Source organism: Dasypus novemcinctus, chromosome 24 (assembly GCF_030445035.2).
Source record: "Dasypus novemcinctus isolate mDasNov1 chromosome 24, mDasNov1.1.hap2, whole genome shotgun sequence".
Classification (NCBI taxonomy): domain Eukaryota; kingdom Metazoa; phylum Chordata; class Mammalia; order Cingulata; family Dasypodidae; genus Dasypus; species Dasypus novemcinctus.
The window spans coordinates 22,336,669-22,352,366 of record NC_080696.1 but is presented as its reverse complement, the minus strand read 5'-3'; the positions used below and the strand labels follow the sequence as shown (position 1 = coordinate 22,352,366).

The 15,698-nt window shown below is 45.8% G+C and overlaps 1 protein-coding gene across 1 annotated transcript; it reads left to right on the top strand.

Annotated features, from left to right (window-relative positions):
* The first annotated feature begins 11,850 nt into the window (after positions 1–11,850).
* CST11 (cystatin 11) lies at positions 11,851–14,839 on the top strand. The gene is made up of 3 exons (XM_004477029.2): positions 11,851–12,093; positions 12,919–13,023; positions 14,756–14,839. Exons 1-3 carry the CDS (start codon positions 11,851–11,853, stop codon positions 14,837–14,839), a joined length of 432 nt encoding a protein of 143 aa, XP_004477086.2.
* The last annotated feature ends 859 nt before the right edge of the window (positions 14,840–15,698 follow it).

Below are 15,698 nucleotides of genomic sequence, written 5' to 3'. Positions count from 1 at the left end.
CTTGGTAATACTTCCATTTAATTTCACTTCTTTGGAACTCACCTCAAATGCCAACTCAAGAGTTTTTACTTTTCTACTTTAATCCCTGAGTAAATACATGGGCTTATTTTTTTCATATTGTTTAAATTATCTTTTATCAGCAAACTATTGCATTATGAATCTGCATTGTAAATTTGATGTGAAAGCTAAAAGCAAAAGTTTTAATAACTGAGTAGTCCATATGAATTAAATTGAAATTTGGCAACATTATTTTTCCTACTGTACATTCAACATATGCTGTGGACATGGTATAAAATAATCAGTTTTTATAGCTAGAAAAACAATGCTGTACACCATTTTTGTCAACCTTGAGTGTTTCTTATTTCCTAGAGTCTGGGAAAGAATTTCTGATCCTTGAATTATTTTAAATCATATTTTAAAATATGATATATAGAAATAAAGGACATGAGAAAAGGAAAAGGAAAAATGTTCTGAGAAAAAAATGTTCTGAGAAATTATAAAATAATTGTGCAGGAATTTTAAATTACATTTGGAGTATTAAAGGGAATGACAATTTGATTTTAATTAAGCCTGAAATTAAAGTAAAAAAAGAAAAAAGAAGAATGTGCAACTTGGAGAATGAGACTTATAGGAAATAAAACAAGAAAAAAGGTCTAAACTCTGACCAATCAATTTCAGACGAGTTCCCTTCTCCTTGATGTTCCAATAAACTGCTACAACAGATCTCACCTGACAATCACCATTCCCTTTTTTTTTTTCACTCTAAATTCCCAATGCCCCTTTAACACTTTGGAACACCTGCTTTTACCTGGTGTTGCCCAAGTTGTGAACTGTTACACTATTAACAAAGTTCTTTCTATCTGCAGGACCACTTCTTTTTGACATGGTTCATTTGGGAAGTGATGCCAGGAAGCTCCTGTAGTGGGAAGTGAGACTGGGGAGGGTGACTTATGGTGCAGATGACCACTGTGGAAACAGGGAGTTGGGTTTAACCAGGACCTTTAGAAGGCTGTGGAGCTCACACCTGAATGATGCCCCATGAGAAATGACGGGGCTGGGGTATACGTCAACCTCCCAGCCACTCTGAAGGGCTGCTCCCGATCCTCAGGCCTATCCTGCACACAAGGGCAAAGCAAGCTCTGGCAGTCAGAGAAAGCCTTCAGGCAGAGACACATGTGCTGGAAGACAGACACAAACTGCTAGCAAGGGCCTCTGTGCTATGGGCACACCCCATTGGTGTCAGCTCCGCATGCATATGCATAGAGTAATTTCCCAGTGTGAGATTTACTCAAATCAGAAAGTATCTGTGTCTTTTAAATGACAGTGAAAGAGTATAAACCTGTCTAAGATGAAAGCTCAGCCTGAAAAAGAAAAGTCCCATTAACCGCACTGAGAGGCCAGCCACAGATAAGGCAGCTGCACCATTAACAGGAATACTGTTTCTCCCAAGGGCATGCAGCAGCTGTAAAATGCCACAGCACCCCCCTCTTTGAGTGGCCACTGTTTTTTAAAACCAGTGATGCCCTCACACTCTATTTGCTATACCCATCTGCTCCTGGGGGCATCCTTCCCTCAGGAGAGCACCAATCCCTCCTTCATCCCACTTCTTCTCACTTCACCTCCAAAACAGCAGCCAGCCCAGGACTGATGCCTTCTGGCCTTATGCCAGCCTCAGAATCGTTCAAGAGAAGCCCACACCCTAAGAAAGATGCCCCTTCTAAAGAGTGGCTTTCCACAGAGCTCTGAGTACCTTTCCTTGTTGCATCAGGCCAAGAAACCTACTTCAGTCTGCAGGCTGGTGCCCATGGTTGGATTAGGTTTTAACAGTAACCATTGCCAAATCCTTCATAATCTTTCACCCTTTTCTTCTCCCACCAGAAGTGCCAGTTTCCTCAAACTCCCATTTGTCTTCATTTCTTTCATCATGAATGAGAGTGGCATCTCAGATGGTTTCTGGTCATTTGTGTTGTTTGTAGTCTGCAAATAATCTGGTTGTATCTACTGCACATTAGACTTGCCCTTCCTCTCTGGGGTGGACCAAATTTTGAATTTTTTTTTTTTCTTATCACAGAGGAAAAGACCAGGAAACCAAAATACAGAGCTTGGCTAACAGAGTTTTCCATTCGTTTTATCCTCTGCAAAGAGCAGGTCAAGTCTTAAGTCAGTCTTCACAGCAGCTTCTTTGATAATGGTCCCAAGAAGGAGAAACAGCCCCAGTGTCTAGGAACAAGAAAATGGTTAACCATGGTGGTAGCTCCACTCCGCAGGCACGTGAGGCACATGGGCTGGGAGGAGTCCGGAGAGTAGGGCCCGAGGCCCAGGGAAAAGGATTTTGCCTGTGGCAGGAGTCCAGAGCAGGAGCTTCACTCCAGGTTTTCCCATGTGCAGACCTCCAGCGGCTGTGCACATCTAGGCCACCAGGAGGCACACCTGAGCGCTACTCTGAACCGGGAGAGTGGCCACAGGAGGGTTCTCCGGCGGAGGCAGCAAGGAAGAAGTGGGACTTCCCATGAGTGGGGGCACTGTGGCTGATGCCTCCCAGATGGATATAAATTCATTTGAGACTTGGGAGGTATTCAGCAGAATAGCAGGGTTTGGGGAAATCAGCATTCTCATAGCAGGAGTGTAAACTGGGTAAGCAACACGGAGACCATGCCGAAAATATAAGCAGGCTACAGGCTTTCAAGGGCGCTGCAGTCCTGGGAAGGTGACTGGGGGGTCAGGGTGAGGGCACAGTGGATGCCGGAGGAGAAGGACTTACATGAGTCCAAATGGAAGGAATGAAGACTTGGGCTGGGGTGAGAGTGGTGGGAAAGTTTGGGGGAAAGGATTTTGTTAGTTCACTTATTCATTCATTCATTCGATGTGTTTTTTATTTCATACCAGGCACTGAGGATACAGCTGTGAGTAAAACAAAGGCCTCTCCATGGCATTTACATTCCAGGGGTTCTTTGAGAGGCATTGTGAAGAGCAATCCAAGTCTGACCCAGTAACCAACTGCAAGCAAAGGATAAGCAAGAGTAAAGAACCCAGGCAGCAGACTTGGCGCAGTGGTTAGGGCGTCCATCTACCACACGGGAGGCCTGCGGTTCAAACCCCAGGCCTCCCTGACCCATGTGCAGCTGGCCCACGCGCAGTGCTGATGCGTGCAAGGAGTGCCGTGACACACAGGGGTATCCCTGCATAGGGGAGCCACACACACAAGGAGTGTGCCCCATAAGGAGAGCCGCCCAGCATGAAAGAAAGTGCAGTCTGCCCAGGAATGGCGCCACACATACGGAGAGCTGACACAACAAGATGATGCAACAAAAAGAAACACAGATTTCAGTGCCACTGACAACAACAGAAGCGGACAAAGAAGACGCAGTAAATAGACACAGAGAACAGACAACCGGGGTGGGGGGGAGGGGAGATAAATAAATAAATAAATCTTAAAAAAAAAAAAAGAGTAAAGAACCCACGCTTCACACTGTCAGTACACATGTAAGTGTGTTGTGATTGTGTGTGTGCATGTGTATGCTTGTGTGTGTGCGTGTGAGCATACATATGTGTGCATGGGAGTGTGTATGTGAGCATGCATGTATGAGTATATGTGCCCATGCATGTGTGTGCAGGTACATGCATGTGTGTATGCATATGTATGTATGAACACGGCCAGTCATTCATTCAACTTCAAGAACTGCACCAGGAGTCAGAGATGATGATGATGATAATGATAATGATAAGCATAGCTAAGCTTTCTTAAACATTGTTCGAAGCTCTTTGCCTGAATTATCTCATTTAATAATCACAAAAACAGCACAAGATAGGCATTATTGTTATACCCACTTTATAGATGAGAAGACTGAGGCACATCAGATATAAGTAACCTGTCCAGAGTCACCTAACTGGTGAACAGCCAGGAGGCCACCCAAGAAGGTCTGACTTTGCTGCCCCACAGGGCTTATGTCAAGTAGCAAAGACAGACCTAAAAAGCAATGAAGGACAAAGCATGGGATGGTATAGCACAGGGGATCTTGTGATGGAAGAAGGACTGTGGCTAACAGACTAAATATGAGAACATTCTCTCATGAACTATAACAAATATATAATACTAAAACAGGGTGTTAAAAATTGGGTGAGTTGAGGAAAAAGTACACCAAATGTAAGCTATTGCCTATAATTAGAAGTAATATTTTGAAGATTCTCTTTCATAGTTTGTAACAAATTTCACAACAGTGAAAAGTATTGGTGGTGGGGGGAAGTATGGGAGCCCAGTAGACTGAGCTGAAGGAAAGTATGTGAGGGGCCTGGGCAAGGGGCAGATCTGGTGTCCCCAGCTGGCTGACCTGGGCCCCTGCAAATCCCATGCTTCCGGGGCTGTTCCCACTTTGAGAGAAGAGGCTGCAGGCTCTAGGAAGAGGTGCAGAGGGGTGGCCCCAACTATTCAGCCTCTCCTCTGCAGTCCCAGCAATTTCATTTGACCCCAGATCCACAAAATGAAACCCAGCCAAACGAAAGTCCTGAAGGATACTGGAGCTGCTTTAAAGGGTTTGGGAACCTACCCCTCTGGGAGGAGCAGCTGGTAAATATGACTTTCTTATTCCCACCCTAATTCAGCGATAAGCTGGTGCTCCTGGAAAATGGGCATCCTGGGAAACTGCCCGATTAATCCCCCATTTTAATCCCTGCTGAGCCCAGGGAGCAGCCATAAGTTCTACTTGGCTCAAAAGAGCAGTGTCTACAGGGATCAGGAGACATGAAGGATGAAGGCCCTAAACCACGCCTGCATCTACTGGGAGGTTGATGCATCAGCTTTAATTGTGGAAAGCCATGAGGAAGGGTTAGGAGGGCGGGGAATCCTTCAATTGAGACGGGAGACCTTACAAAATTACTGGAGTTGATGAATGGGTAAGGAATTTTAGAAACCAGCTAATTCAATTTCCTCAGCATGTTTATCTGAGATGACAGATTAGGGGCTGATCGCATCTTCCAGCAGAGAGACTCAAAGCCTGAGGCTGCAGGCACATTAGGCAAATACAAGTAACCTTGAAGTTAATATTCTGTTCAAGGTTGAGCAGAAAGCTGGGAGTTACAATTCCTTACATTTTAAATATCAGCATCTATGCCAGCTCTTGGTGGAATTTGGAAAGCTGCTGCCAGGAAGAACAGATTTTTTGTAAGATCAATGTGCTACAAATTACATCCAAAGATGCATATCTCTTCACAATAAATCTATTGGTTCATATTGCCCATGAAGTATCTGTGGCAGGGATGGAACTGAGAGAAAGAATGGCAGGGTGGGACTTGGTGGCTGGCTTTGGGACCTCCAGGCACAGGAAGAGGGAGATTGATGGAGCTATTGACAGAATGTGGAACCCAGAGTGGCAACACTGGGAGATGATCTGGAGTCAGTCTTAGGTTTGAGGTATTTCAGCTCATGGAGGAACTTTCAAAGAAATTTGCAGCAATCAGTTGGACTTATAGGATCAGACCTCAAAACAGGGACCTGGGATGAAGGTAAAAATAGGGGTGTCACATCCTATAGAAGCAAGGAACATGGATGAACTCTTAGTGCTTGAGACTGTTAGAAAAGGGTTTCTTAATTCAGGGTCCATGCCAATAGATGTGACTCGGGGGTCTATCAAATCCCTGAAGTTCAATACTTTATGTAAATGGAGCCATACGTTTCAAATGGAATTTTTGACTTAGATAGATTTCCAAGAGAAGTGCCAGATAAGAATGCAAAATTTTTCATCGCAGATGGAGAAGACACTAAATCATTCACTGAGATTAAGGAAACGCCCAGGAGTTGGATAGTAGAGTGGAAGTTTGAGAGAAGTCGTGTCACATCTGACTCTCACCTGAAAAATGTTAACAAAGCGTAGCAACTGCCTCCCTGCCTCCCTGGCCAAGCCAATAAGAGGAGCTAGGTTGAGATCTTCCTGAGCTGAGAGCAGCCGGGGAGGGAGGGCTGTCAAGAGGGTTTCACATCCCTTAGCAGAAAGAAACCAGAGAATGCGCAGGCCTAAAAGGAAAGCAACCAATCAGCCAGAAGAGAGAAGGATGTGTGTCACCAGCAATAGGCAAAATAACAGCAACCTCCCATGCCCCTCCTCCCCTTAAAACCTGTGAGTATGATACCTCACATGGCAAAAGGGCTTTGCAGAGATGATTAAATTAAGAGTTTGAGATGGAGAGATTTCCAGATTATCCAGGTGGGTCTAATATAATCACCAGGGTTCTTATAAGAGAGGCAGCTAAGAGGGTCAGAGTGACAGTTTGAAGCTGGGTGGACCCCAGAAGATGATGTTCTTAGATTAATCCTTTCCTGTTAGTGTGGACCTATTGTAAGTGGGACCTTTTGATTAGGTTAGTCCAATCAAGGCATGGCCCAGATTGGGTTTTAATCCTCTTACTGGAATCCTTTATAAACAAGATGAATACAGAGAGAGACAGAAAGAAAAAAAGCCACAGGAGAGGAGAGCCAAAGGAAGCCAGAAGCTGAAGCAAGAAACCCAAAAAGAGAAGAGAGAAACCAGCAGATGCCACTGTGTGCCTTGCCATGAGGCAGAGGAGTCCAGGATTGCTGGCAGCTGGTTTTTAGGGAGAAAGCATTGCCTAATGATGCCTTGATTTGGAGATTTTTCTTAGCCTCACAACTGTAAGTATAAAGCAAATAAACCCCCATTGTAAAAGCCAAACCATTTCTGGCATATTACATTTCTGTAGCCTAGCAAACTAAAACAGGGTCAGAAAAGGAGATGTGATGGCAGGAGCACAGTTCAAAAAGAAAAAGGGAGATTTAAAGATGCTATACTCTCAGCTTGGAAGAGGGAGACAGCAGCCATTAGGCAAAGCCTGCAGGCAGCCTCTAGAAGCTGGAAAACACAAGGCGATGAGTTCTTCCCTGTGGCCTTCAGAGGGGACACAGTCCTGCTGACACCTTGATTTGGGGGCTTCAAACCCTCAGAACTATATGACAATAAATTCATATTGTTTTAAGTCACTACGTTTGTGGGCATTTGTTATTACAATAGCTCTGGGAAGCTAATGCATCTGTCCAGAAGCCTACAGGGGAGACGTCCCTAGCAATGGAGGACAGGGGAGAACCAGGAAAATACCATGGCCAAGTTAGCTCTAAACTCTGCTGAGGTCAGGAAGCACTGAAACAGGAAACTTTCTGGTTTCCTTACCTCTACCTCCTCTCCAAGTCCCTTCACTAAAAGACTCCACAAATCATGGTTAGAGAAGATAGGGGGGAAGGAGGAAAAGGGGTATGTGGAGTTAAAAAAAAAAGAAGGAAAAGAAAGGCCCATCACACCTCCTTCCTCAAATGCAAGTATCCAGCCTGGAGGAGGCTCCCAGCGAGGGGAAAGGAAGAAGGCTCAACTTTAAAACATCTTCTAGGTTTCGACCTTCTCAGGAGACTAAGCCTCTTAATTTTTTATTTTAGCTACTGAATTGAGACTGTTTGTGTTGCCTGAGAGTGACTCGAAAGTCCATGGGATTGCCTGAACCATCATCCGGGGTGGAGGAGTAAACTGCATCACTGAGAACCTCCAAAATGACAGGGTAGTGGACATAAAGGTATGACCACACCCAATGATGGGAGCCCGCTCCCCAGGTTGCATCCTCCACTCACTGGGAAGAGAGCCACAGTTTTCAACATCTTTTCCAAGGAGGCCATGCATCCCCAAAGGTAAAGGATGATTCACATAGAGACAGAGGCCAAGGTCTGGATTTGAGAGAGAGCTGATATTCTGGGTGTGGGGGAGGGCCAAGAAGAAGAAAAATCAGGGGAAAGGAGGAGGAGATCAAGAATGCAGGCAGGATGTGGTGTACCGCACACTGTTCAGCCAGTTCTGCAGCGGCCACAAAGGAGAGTGGGTGACAGGAAGGGAAGCCACTGGAATGCTGGTGAGCCTGAGCAGGAGGGAAGGCTGCAAGTTCATCATTGTGGAGGAGGGCCCCCTCCACCCCCATCTGGGTTCTATGGTTCTTCCCTTTGCCTTGTAACCTGGGGACTGAGAGAGTAAGCTGTGTGTGAGATGATTGGGGTGGAAGTAGAAAGGGGCACCACACTGAGCTCAGGAAAGGAACATTGCTCAGTAAGAGCACCGGGGAGGCCATCCAAGATCCAATCCCCAGCAGGCATTGACAGGAAACGTTCTTTTTCAATGCCCACCCCCACCCCAGGAGCTGGATGCTTACAAATACTATTCCTAATCTTACAGCAACTCTGAGGTATAATAAATATGTCTAGATTATGAAAGTCCTAAGATGGACAATAGGAAACAAAATTTCATAAATATTATCGAGACCATTGCACAATAATCCCAACATCCATTAAGCACTTAATTGTGTTTCAGATACTGTTCCAATTAGCAATAGTGTGTGGCCATGAGGATTAGAGACCCAAACTATAGCAGCTTAAATACACGAGATCATTTTCTCCTATAAAAGAAGCTCAAATGATAATAGAGGGCATTAAGAAATGATCAGGGGGAAGCAAATTGGCCCAATGGATAAGGCGTCCATCTACCACATGGGAGGTCCGCAGTTCAAACCCCGAGCCTCCTTGACCCGTGTGCAGCTGGCCCATGCGCAGTGCTGATGCGCTCAAGGATTGCCGTGCCACGCAGGGGTGTCCCCCACATAGGGGAGCCCCACGCACAAGGAGTGTGCCCCATAAGGAGAGCCACCCAGCGCAAAAGAAAGTGCACCCTGCCCAAGAATGGCTTCACACACATGGAGAGCTGACACAGCAAAGATGATGCAACAAAAAGAAACACAGATTCCCAGTGCCGCTGATAAGGATAGAAGTGGTCACAGAAGAACACACCAAGAATGGACACAGAGAGCAGACAACTGGGGGGCGGGTGGGGGGAGGGGAGAGAAATAAATTTAAATTTTTTTTTTATTTAAAAAAAGAGAAGAAATGATCAGGGTGCAAGGTACCAGCCTTCTTCCATCTTTCTGCTCTCCCATCCTCAAAGCTGATTTCTGTCCTCCAGTTTACTTCATGTTTCAAGATGGCTGCTGGAGTACCAGCCTTCATGTCCTTGTTACCATCAGCAGGTAAGGCAAAAGTAACTCTTCCCAACTGAGTCAGCTCTTTAGGGGGTTATTTCCTAGAAGTACCAAACAACGATTCCACTTATACCTAGGTTACATGGCCACACCCCGCTGTTAAGAAATGTAGGTTTTATTGCAGGTAGCCACATGCTCAGAAAAAAAAAAAAAAATACGGTTCTGTTTCTGAGGAAGAAGGGAACAGGCAATCCCCATCACTGATTCTTTATATCCTCAGAGAAACCCTACAGGACATCCCACTTCACAGGCAAGTGAAGTAGACTCCCTATTGAGTCCGTGAGTGTGCGGGGGGGGGGGGGGGGGGGGGGGGAGGGGTGCTTGTATGTAGGTGTGATGTGTCTATGTAGGTGTGTCTGCTTCTCATTTGTTGTTTGTGTGTTATATGTGTGTTCTATGTGAGTATAGACATGTGCAGGGCTGTAAGGAGGTGTGTGTGTATGTGTAGCTTCTGTGTGTCTGTTTTTCATTGTGTGAGCAGGACTGTTTTTCACCACATGTGTATTAGTCAGCCAAAGGGGTGCTGATGCAAAATACCAGAAATTGGTTGGTTTTTATAAAGTGTATTTATTTGGGGTAGGAGCTTACTGTTACCAGTCCATAAAGCATAAGTTACTTCCCTCACCAAAGTCTATTTTCACATGTTGGAGCAAGATGGCTGCCGATGTCTGTGAGGGTTCAGGCTTCCCGAGTTCCTCCCTTCCAGGGTCTTGCTTTTCTATGGGTTCAGGGTTCCTCTCTTCCTGGGACTTGTTTCTTCCTGGGCTCAGGGTTCCTCTCTTCCTGGGGCCTTCTTCTCTTTCCTCTGTGTACTTACTTCCCAGGGCTCCAGCTTAAGACTTCAGCCTCAAACGCCAACATCAAAATTCCAACATTAAAAACCCTCAGCTCCATCCTTTGCCGTACCTTTTATCTGTGAGTCCCCACCCCTTGGTGACTCACTGATGATGTGGCCCAATCAAAGCCCTAAGCGTCACTTAATCATGCCCAGGTACAGGCCAGATTACAAACATAATCCAATACCTATTTTTAGAATTCATAACCATATCAAACTGCTACAACGTGTCTGTGCATAGCTGGGTATATGTCTTTGTGCTTAAGTGTGTGGATGTGGGTGAAAATGGGGGTGTGTCTGTGAGAGCATGATTTTTTGGGGAGGGTTTCAGGGGAGAGATCCTTGTTTCCCATCACCAGCCTTCGTGCTGGCCCTGGGAGGCTCATGGTAGAACCTTGCTGGCCCTGGGTGGAAAGGCCTGAAATAGGCCTCCTGCCTCCCAGGTGCCCCTTACCTGGGCTCACCTGCATCTTCATGTGTTCCCATAACCCAGGAATCCAGCCCTACACACCCCTTTCCTTTGCATTTGACCAAATGCCACCCTAACTGACTTTATATCAATAATGTGAGAGCACAATTGAACTGAGCCTTGAGCTCTGCATGGACCTCAGGCAGAGCCACAGCTCATCCCACCCACAAGCACTCCCTTCTCCACGTGACTGCCAGGTTTGGGAATTCCCTTGGGCCTGATCTTCATGAGACAAGCCAGCCCTTTGTTTTTTTTGTGTTTTTTTTTTAAGATTTATTTTTTATTTATCTCCCCTTCTCCCCAACCCTCCCCCCCCATTGTCTGCTCTCTTTGTCCATTCACTGTTCTTCTGTGTCCACTTGTATTCTTGTCAGCAGCACCAGGAATCTGTGTTTCTTTCTGTTGCGCCATCTTGCTGTGTCAGCTCTCCATGTGTGCAGCACCATTCCTGGGCAGACTGCACTTTCTTTCATGCTGGGCGGCTCTCCTTATGGGTGCAATCCTTGCATGTGGGACTCCCCTATGCAGGGGACACCCCTGCGTGGCACGGCATTCCTTGTGTGCATCAGCACTGCACATGGGCCAGCTCCACACGGGTCAAGGAAGCCCGGGGTTTGAACCGCGGACCTCCTGTGTGGTAGATGGACGCCCTACCCATTGGACCAAGTCCGCTTCCCCAAGCCAGCCCTCTGCATCTTGCAACTGAAGGTCCATGGCCTCCATCTGGCCTCTTTCCCACCTTCTCTGTCTCCAGACACTGGGGACAACTTAAGGTCACTCTCAGGATTCAGCAACACTCCAGTGGCATCGACAGTGGAAGTAAGAAGCCCTTAGTTCACACTTTTGTGCCTGGTCCCCCTGCTAATTTGTCCTTTGAGGCAGTGCTATTGGCCAAAATCGGCCCCCAGGAGCAGGACAAGGTGAGACAGGCCTTCCGATGCTGACAGCCCTCCCTGTCCCACCTTCCACTGCCAGGGCCATGGGCAGGGGCCAAAGCCACAAGCCCACTGTTCATGCTTTGGCTCCTTGTGTCTCCACCACTTCCTGTCTCTCCAGACCTCCCACACTCATTCCCCTGAGACGAGCTCAATGGACAGAGGCCCCTGCCTGGCTTGGGCCAAGATGTTGCTGGAGCAGCAGGAAGGAATGTGTTGCTGAGGAAGCAGGCCCCCCCCCCCAAAAAAAAAGAAGACATGCATGTTTGCGTGTGTGTGAGTATATGTACAAGAGACATGACCTTGTGCAACAGCATGGAAAGGAAGGCAGACGTGAGGGTGCCAGCCCCTGGCAGCTCCCCAGCCACACGCCCCTCCTTGTCTGTGGGTGTGGCTGCACATAAAGACGGGGAGCAAGAGACGAGAGCCATCGTGTACCCTGCTCTTAAATCCGACCAGGGCAGGTGAGGGAGCTGCCAGCTACTGGCCAGCCCCTGGGAGGGCGGGGGGGGCCCCTCCAGTTCCTCTCCAGTGGAGCCATGGCCAGTGGAGGGGCCATGGCCAGACCTCAGCAGGCCCCGCGGCTCCTTCTGGCCATCCTGGTGACCCTGGTGGCCTTTTCCTATGAAGCAAGGAAAAAATCCTTTATCATGGTCTATGAAGTGTCTGCAGTGGACACCTACGCGGCAGATACTATAGAGTTTACGATCAACAAGTTCAACAAGGAAAGTAACGACGAATACAATTTTCGGGTCGTCCGAGTCCTGAAGCTCCTGAAGCAGGTCAGTGCACAGCTTTCCCCCTCATTCCTCACAGTGTCCACAGCAGGGGACCGTTGGCACCCTCAGGGAAACCCCACCCAAGTGGACTCCAATTTCATTCTGTTTAAAGTGGGCATTTGGAGAGAAACACAAAGTCACCAGTGTGGATCGAGTTGTCGCTTCAATGACACCCAAGATCAGGGGTCAGCAAATTACAACCCAAATCTACCTGCTGCCTTCTCTTCTTTCATAAGCATCCGACCACTGGCATCCATGTACATATTGTCACAGCTGTGCTCGCGCTAAAGGCAGAGTTGAGTAATTGCAACAGAAACTGTGTGACCTGCAAAGACTAAAATACCATCTGGCCTTTTGCAGAAAAAGTTGACTGGCTGTTTCAGCTTGCTAGGGCTACCATAACAGGGGACCACAACAAGGGGGACTTAAAATAACAGAAATGTATTAGCTCACAGTTCTGGAGACCAGAAGTCTAAGCTGTCAGCAGGGCCACATTTCCTCTGAAGTCTGTAGGTTTTGGAGGTGGCTGGCAATCCATGGCATTCTCTATCCATAAGACTGACCCCTGCCCAAAATAACTAATGTCATTTGTATTCTCCAAGGGGTAGCCTTGCCCATTGAGAAAGGACCATATTTCTGTGGTTTCCGGTGACTTCTCAAGTGACAAAAGACAGGGAGTCAGAGGGGAAGGGGAGAGAGGAGCCCACTGACCCATACAGGACTTGGGTCTCTTGCCCTTAAGTAAAGAAGTAAAGGAACCCTGTAACTGAAAGCTACAGAAAAGGGAGAGAAGTCCATTTTAAACTCCATGTCACTTGCTTCCCATAGGTCACGGATCATATGGAGTTTATAATGGATCTTGAAATGCGGCGGACCAAGTGTCTCAAGAAAGAGTCCCACAACTGTCCCTTTCAGGAAGGGAATCTTTACAAGGTATTGGACGAAAGCACATTAACTTAGAAACAACTCATTTTTTCATTGGGGTTTTCTGTGGTTGTAGGATGAGGTGGGGGAGAATCACCTGGGATTTTTTAAAGCTTGGCTTAAAAGGAATGCACAGATAAATACACCTTACTCTCAAAGAGGAAAAGTAAAGGAGAGAGTGAAGTGAAGTAAGGTCCTTCTCCACAACATAGTTCCTTTGTTGCTGGAAGGATGTCACTGAATGGAGTGGCTGAGCCACGGAGGGATGCTCTAGGGCAAAAGGAAATGGCTATTAATACTATTTCATCAGCCAGCAGGAAGGCACTGTTGTGCCAGGATGAATCTCTCGAATGTGCACTCAACCTGTATGGGCAATGAGAAAGAAGAGGTAAGAAAGTGAGATCAGAAATAACTCAGCTGGGGTGGGGAGGCAAACCTGCAGCATGTGAGCTGCTGGGGAGTCCCCACCTGTAGGCTAGTCCCCGTCATGCCTCATACCCACCCAAGTGTCACCACACCTGAAGGAGGCTGAGTGGCCCATCGTCCCACCAGTGCAGATGTCAGGGTAGGTCCAACATATGGAGTGGGCCTGTGGAAGAACGCAAGCCCTAGCAGCCCTGCTAATCAATTCACTCTAGTCAAGTGATTTGTGCCTAGCTTCATGTAATCCCTGTGAGCATTCTCTTTTGCTTACAATGTGCCCTGGTTTGGTTTATATATTATATGGTCATCCTGGTCATAAGAGCCTGGATGTTCCCAACACAGAAATGTGGTCATCCATAGGCTCCCTGCTCACTTTCTACATGGATAATTCTTCAAACTATGGAAGGTGGACATTTTGATTCCTCCCTAGAGAAGATTCTGAAATCTCTGGAAAAAAATAATTGAAGGTCACAGTAAAGTAAAATTAAAGGAATTTTATTGATGAGGGAGACTGATTGGTGGAGTTAGAGATCTGTTTTTATTTCAAGAGAAATGTAAATGTTTAGGCTTCCCACCCCCCACTCTGAGGTTTCAAATGAAAAACAGGGCAACAAAATCAGAAAAATAAATGTTAGTCACTAATATTCAAAATATGTTTAAAATATTTATTTTTAACTATGAGAGAAAAGGGCAGTGAGAATAAAAAGGGAAATCTCAAGGGAGAATAGAGATGAGGATAAAAGAGAAAGAATGCAATAAATGGGTGGATGGATGAAAAGAAAGAAAGGAGGAAGGGAGGGAGGGAAGAAGGAAGGAGGAAAGAATTTGATAACAGGAAGGTGGATGGAAGGAAGGATAAATGGATGAATGAATATAAAAATGGAAATGGAGAATTGGATGAATGATGGGTGGATGGGTAGATGGAAGGATGAATGGAAGGAAGGTGGATGAGTGGATGGATGAATTTATAGAAGGTGGATGGGATGGGTGGATGGGTGGAGCTACTAGAGACAGATTAAGAAAAGGTGTGAAGTAAAGTACATGAGTAACGACAAAGAGGGAGAAAAGAATTAATAGCTCCCATGGTGAACATGGGCACTTAATTCATATTTTCCAAATCTGACTACAAACAGAAAGTTCTGTGGTAACAGAAATCAAAATAAAATCAAGTCTGATCTGGACTGAAAGGATGGCAAGATGTTGGTGATGTTTCCCCATCCTCTTGTATGATAGCCTCTAGTTTCCCCTTTTAAATTTTCACCACTCATGTTGCTCTTCTTTAAATATTGAGGTTTTTTTTCTTTTGTTTTGTTTTTAGCAAATCAGGTGCAGTTTCACAGTGTTTACTATTCCTTGGTTTGAAAAATACAAAATTCTGAAGAAAAACTGCACCGATGTCTAGATTTCCTGGAACAAACATCTATAGTCACTGTACTTGAGAATGTCGTTCAATAAACAATAATTTTCAATATAGACAATAAATATTTGTCAACCCATTCTCTTAATACTCTTGATGTGTGTGACTCCACCCTTTTTTCTTTTCAAATACATTAGCTCATAGCAATAAAATTGAAAGATCTTCTGGGCCAGGGCAGTTTTATAGTCCTAATGGGGTGACATGAATAATTCTTGGACTTATAGCCTATACCTCCATAATAGCAGAATGTCAGCCCTGTCCTCATATCAAGTAGTATTCTTTAGATACTAAAATAAAATGAAAAGGTAGAGAAAGAAATTAAAGAAGAAGGAAGAAACACAAAGTAACTGAACAGCCAAGAAATATTTGCAAGAATGCTATATGGTGGCACCTCTGAGAAGCCTAATAAAGAGTAGTATCCCCTTCCTTGCTTCAAGTGGGAAACCAACGGAAATAATACAGAGAATTAAGTAAGATGAAGGCCTTTGTTATATATAAAGATTAGGCTGGGAGAGGTGGCTTTTTTTGTAGGCAAGTGTGCTTTCTAATACTGAAGCCCCAAATTAGACTTCCACCCACACGCACATTCTCTGGATCAGAGAAGGTCCTTGGAGGGATTCAGTTACAGGAGGAGCCAAGGAAAATATTTGCCCCCTGCAGGTAAAAGAAGGACCTGGAATAAAATGCCCAGTTTATTCTTCCCAAATACATTAATCAGATTAATTCCTCCAGGAGAGGAAAGTTTGAGTCTGGGGGGAGGCCAGGAATGGCATATTAAAGGGGCTTCCCAAAGATGTACTTACCAAATCCAATGGATGTGTCATGATGATGGGAACGAGTGTTG